This window comes from Anthonomus grandis, chromosome 13 (genome assembly GCF_022605725.1).
Source record: "Anthonomus grandis grandis chromosome 13, icAntGran1.3, whole genome shotgun sequence".
Lineage (NCBI taxonomy): Eukaryota > Metazoa > Arthropoda > Insecta > Coleoptera > Curculionidae > Anthonomus > Anthonomus grandis.
In genome coordinates, this window is record NC_065558.1 from 14,430,032 (window position 1) to 14,436,044 (window position 6,013).

At 31.4% G+C, this 6,013-nt stretch overlaps 1 protein-coding gene across 1 annotated transcript; it reads left to right on the forward strand.

Moving 5' to 3' along the window:
- Window positions 1–1,617: 1,617 nt before the first annotated feature.
- Window positions 1,618–2,759, forward strand: LOC126743919 (zinc finger protein 488). Its single transcript, XM_050451198.1, has one exon. It carries the CDS (start codon window positions 1,621–1,623, stop codon window positions 2,563–2,565), a length of 945 nt encoding a protein of 314 aa, XP_050307155.1. The 5' UTR covers window positions 1,618–1,620; the 3' UTR covers window positions 2,566–2,759.
- The last annotated feature ends 3,254 nt before the right edge of the window (window positions 2,760–6,013 follow it).

Consider the following 6,013-nt stretch of genomic DNA (forward strand, 5'->3'; position numbering starts at 1 on the left):
TGTTTAGAGATTTAGGACCGTTATGTGATTCCTACCTAGACTTCACTGTACATATGAATCACATTACCGATAAATCTATAAAGTTCCTAGGATTCATTAAATGTAGTACCAGAAATTTTAATCACAGTACCTTCATTAAAGTATGTCTTCCCTATTTGGAGCCCAAACTATACGTTTCATATTCACAGGTTGGAAAGAGTTTAGCGTAAATTTTGCAGGTAAATTTTCTACAGCTTTTACAATGATCAAGAAATTTATTAGAAGACTCTCTGCTTAATCCTTGATCTTGAAACCTTATCAGCAAGAAGAAAGCAGAAAGCCCTAAAATTTCTCTATAGGTTAGTGCATTCAATCATTGATCGTCCATATCTTACTTCACAAATACCATCTCGCACTACATGTTCCCTCTAAACTATCCGTGCGCCTTTTTACAGGACAAATTATGCCAAACATTAATTCATTTCTTGAACATTTAAACTAAGCAATGAGCTACATAGCCTTGATTTTCTTCAACCTTTGAAGCTCTTCTGGAAGCTTTATCTGGCTTCATTTATAAGCTAATTTGATTGTCAATGAATCTTTGTATCCAGATATATTTAAAGGATATCGCGTTTTTTTCTAATAATTCTATAATAGATTTTTTGTCAGTAAATATTAAAATATTTTGTTTCAAAAAAATTGTTGATATACATATTATTTATAAAACAAAACTTTAATCCCATTAAAGGAAAAAATATATAAATTTGATAAAAGATAATAAACTTCAAAAAGTGTACAAATTAATAATTGACAACGATTTTTTTTATTTAAATGCTCCATAAACATTTATTTTTCATTTAGAAATAAGAATATTAAGAACAAATTTTTGAAAAATTAGGCACAATTTTTTTTTAAATAATTTTAAGTTCTAAACGAAATATCATATAGTTTGTATAAATATATGAACAATTGTGAACAAAGCCCATAAACCTTTAAACTGCACAAAAATATATTAAATAAAAAAATATTGGTGAAATAGATAAATTTTGATACAAATATAAAACATGTTAATTTTACCAAAATATTTACCGGTCATTAATAAACCCCAAAACCAAAATATTTAAAATAATTAGTTAAAATAATAACCTGCATTGCACATTATAATAAATCAGGCACATTAACAGAAGGTCCCCGATAAATAACCAGCGAACATAATCATAATAATTGCGCATTAAAAACTTAACTAGAGCCCATACCACCGCAATCTGTCGATATCGACATTTCGTTAAATGGAAATAAAAAAAACTTTGAATCGTTTTGCGCGATTTTAATGCGACGTACACACTGAAAACCGTATTGGACGACCGTATTTCCACGCCCCTAAAACTCCATTGGTCTGTTCGTTACCCCGAAACTTACGTTCACCCCTATAGGAAGGTTCGGGTTGTAAAACAAAATACGCTTTATAAAACCCTCTTCTGTTTCCCTCTCGCTTTTGGTTGTTTATTGCCGGTTTACGCTGTCTTTTTCTGGCATAAAGGTGGGATAAACTGAACTCACAGCTGGTTTTTGGGGGATGGCAATATTTTGAGGGAGCTTTCTGTATGCTTTTTCGCATTACTTGTTCAGCTTTCGGTCGACATGGATGTCCATAGGAAAGGTGGTGATACTGTGATCAAGTGCGAAACTGAAGTGAAATCTGTTAAACGACCTTTTGATGTTGCTTTTTTAATGTTGCCCGATGACAAGGTGAAAAAAGCGACGAAAATTGTGAAAAGTGCCAGTTTTGAACCAGACGTGACTTGTTACAATAACAACGATGAAGACGAGGACGTTGATATTGAAGAGGTGAAGGTGAACCATCAGAAATTTTTCACGCAAAAACAACAGATTTTTGACGATCCCAATCTAATAAAAAACACTAAATATGAACCTTTACGCAATCCAGAACAAAAAAGTGCTTTCACCAAAGTAAACCTAACAAAAGAGAGCCCTCGTATGTCACCAAACTTATCCTTAAGCCCAGACCTAACTTATCAAAGCTCCTTAAGCCCATCACCCCCCATAATCAACAGAAACTTCCCATATACCCAAAATATGCTTTTCAAAGCAAACCCAGGCATGTACCCAGCAAATTTCATGCCAGAATTTCCTCAACAAGAGCACCAGCTCATGCCGAAATTCCGACCAGCAATGTACCGTCCCGAATTGACTTACAACTATCAGCAGTTCCCAAATCATCAAGATCTACTAAAAACCGACCTCAAATTAACTCCGGACATCAGAAGTCCCGCCGCGGCTATCTTGACCTCACTCCTACCGCCCTCCCTAGCCGCCCTTAGCTTGCCAGGGCAAAATGTATGTGCCAAATGTAACATAACGTTTCGGATGACCTCGGATTTGGTATATCACATGAGGTCACATCATAAAAACGAGGCCGGGGATATGCACAAGAGACGTAGAGAAGAGAAATTGAAATGTCCGGTATGCGGAGAGTCGTTTAGGGAGAGACATCATCTGACCAGACATATGACCGCACATCAAGATAAGGATGATGATGACAAGGAGGCGAAGAAAGATCTGTAAGGGTTTATGTCATCTCTCGAGTCTATTAGGTTTATCGATGGCGATTTATTTTCTAAAGAGGGGAATTGTAGTTATTGGGTATATTGCTGGGGTTGTTTTCTTGTATATATGTATAAAAAGATGTTGTACTGTTTGGTTGTTAACTGGTTATTATGTGCAATATATAATGATTTTAATAAATACTGATATGATTATGCGAGTGTTTTATTTGTTTAAGGAATTTTTCAGTTTTATTCCAAAAATCAACTTAAAAAATTGATAGTTTGATTTTGTCTAAGTTTAAACGTAATAGAAAAAAAATGACAATTTTTTAAAGTTTAATAATCCATCTTAGAATTTAAGGTTAAGAATATCGAGCAGGATTATAAATATTTAATTTATTTTATTTTGTATTTTTTTAGATCAATTGCCAGGAAACGTCTTTTAAGATCGTGTTTAGTTTTAGAAATTTTAAAATATTATACTTACTAACATAATTTTAAACTAATTAAAAAAAATAAACCTTAAATCTTTGGAGATCAAACAATAACTAATATTCTTAGATTATGATTAGAAATATGAAAGCTGTTAAAATTTTGAATTGGATTATAAATAATCAAATTATTATTAAATTTTATTTAAGTATGTTTTTATTATTTTAGTATTCTTGAAAAAAACTATAAGGAATTTTTTTTTAAATTTATATATAGAAATTTTCAAGTAAGCAAGAATTTATCAAAATTAACTTTAGTATAAAATAAAAAAATATAACAAAAATTAGGATTGTATTTATGTTAATGAATTTAAACATTAAAAATAATAATTCTTATAAATGCAGAGTTAGAATGTAAAAAGTGATTTATTTTTAATATTTTATTTTAATATCTTATTTAAAACCTAATTTATTATTTAAACTTTATAAATATTTAAAGTTTTAGAAACAATGAATTTTTTTGGCTAATTTAATATTAAAAATTAAACAAACGGTTCAATAAAATCATATATTATAAAAAATTTAAATTTAAAAGATTAATTTTTTTTTAAAAACTCCGTGATAATTCTTAAATAATTTGTGAAAAAAAAAACATTAAACCTTAAGAAAAACGTTCCAAAATAAAAATTCTTTAAAATTTGAAGTTGGATATAGGTAATCAATTTATTTTTATTATTATATAAGACCTATTAGACTTATTAAAAAATTGCAAATAATAAAAATATTCGTTATAAACAAGTAATTTATTTTCGCTATTTTATCTTATTTTCCTATTTAAAGCCAAAAAAATTCAAAAAGCTTCAAATATTTATGTTTTGAAAGTATTACATTTTTTGAAAAAAAAATCAATATAATCGACTCTTAAAATAATTAAAGAAAAATGTTAATTAAACATACAATTTTATTTCTTTTATAATTCATTTCGCTTTAAGGAAATACAAATGTTAATAATATACCTTTGTTTCTTGGTCTCTTTTTGTATCTGACTTTCCAAGAAAAAATTTTTTTACTCCATGGTTTTCGGAACTCAATTAAGATTTTATAACAAATTAGCAAACGAAAGAAAAAGTTTTAAAAAAGTAAGTGACTCAATTCTATCCCTACGTATTTACAAATTACTCTAGATTATCAATAAATAAATTACATAATTATAATTTATGACCATTGTTACAAGTTTAATCTCCAACAGATATATTAACTGATTTATTTTTTTTGCTAGGATAAAGTAAATTTCAACCATAGTTTCATTAAATAATTTATTTAAAAATCATATATAAATATATATACTACAGAGATATGATACACCGTTAAGATGGTCCCTCCTAACATACCCGATCTGAAACAGAAGGAAAACCATTATTGGAGGTTCATAGCAAAGCAGAACCATAATGGGCTCAGTGCCTTGGAAGATTCCTGTTCGAATTGGAATGTTATTTATTATGAATGTATTAATATTATTATTATTGATTTTTCACACTCCCGTTTTAAGGGGGAACATTCACTTATCCCAGATATCTAAGATATCAAAAGGATTAAGCTCTGAGGGGACCCTTTCCAGGTTGTCGGGCCCTGGATGGTGTTCGGTCTTCTGTACCCATGAACTTTCTGACGACCCGTGCTGTCCCCAGTAGCACCGCTTTTTGCATGTTTTTGTAGTGGTGCTCACTTAGTCCCAGTTGTTTGAGGTTCTCTACAAGGGTTTTTGGTATAAGTCCAGTTGACGAGATTATTATCGGAATTGTTTGAACATGCTCCATCTCCCATTGCCGTCTGATTTGCCCTTCAAGATCTCGATATTTGATGATCTTTTCGTTGTATTTTCTTTGGAGGTTATTGTTATTAGGTATAGCAACATCAATCAGCGTGGTTCTCCTTAGTCGCTTATCCACCAGGATAAGATCTGGTCTATTGTTGACAGTTCTTTGGTCAGTGAGAACAGTTCGGTCCCAGTACAATTTATACTCGCCATTTTCAAGAACCGGCTCTGGAGTATAATTGTAATATGGAACTTTGTCCGTCCTCAAGAGGTTCAGTTTAACTGCAAGTTCTTGGTGCAGTATTTTTCCCACGCAGTCATGACGTGCCTTATACTCAGTTTGGGCAAACGTTTGACATCCTCCCGTTATGTGTTGGATCGATTCTGTCACTTGGCATCCATATCGACATTTGTCACTCTGTACTGAAGGATCCGAAATAATGCACTTCAAGTAGTTTCTAGTTGGAATAACTTGGTCTTGTATGGCCAAGAGGAAACCTTCCGTTTCGGGAAACAGTTGTCCTGAAGTTAACCAGTAGTTCGACGCGTTGGTGTCGACATGTCCCTGGCTAACCTCGTTGACGTGTCTCCCGTGCAGTGGTTTTTGTGCCCATGATCGATGTTTTTCTTCATCAGTGACGTGGTGACTTTCGATTTCGCGATTCTTCAGTTTCAGAGGTGTAGAGTCATCGACCTCGCATATAGCACGGTGCAGAGGGGACGATCTAGCCTTTTCATGAAAGAAATTTCTCAGAACTGAAATTTGTCGGTCTAACTGTTTGCCAATGTCTGCCAATCCTCTACCCCCTGATGTCTTGCGGTAGCGTAGTTCTTTCTGTGGCACTTCGAGGGTGGTGTTTTTGAGCCTTAGTATTATTATTATTATTATTATTATTATTATTATTATTATTATTATTATTATTATTATTATTATTATTATTATTATTATTATTATTATTATTATTATTATTATTATTATTATTATTATTATTATTATTATTATTATTATTATTATTATGAGTATTTCTCTGGTCATAAATAGAGAGTTGGTATAAAAATTCATAACACTAGTTTTTCATTTATTTAAGGACATACATTACAGAAGCAGTATTAAACAGTTGTGTAAATCCCTAAATTTCAGCAAGTAACAAAAGTCAGTGCGCTCTCGATCCTTCGTGACGAAGCATATATTAAAGTCTCCATCAATGAGATATAGGAGT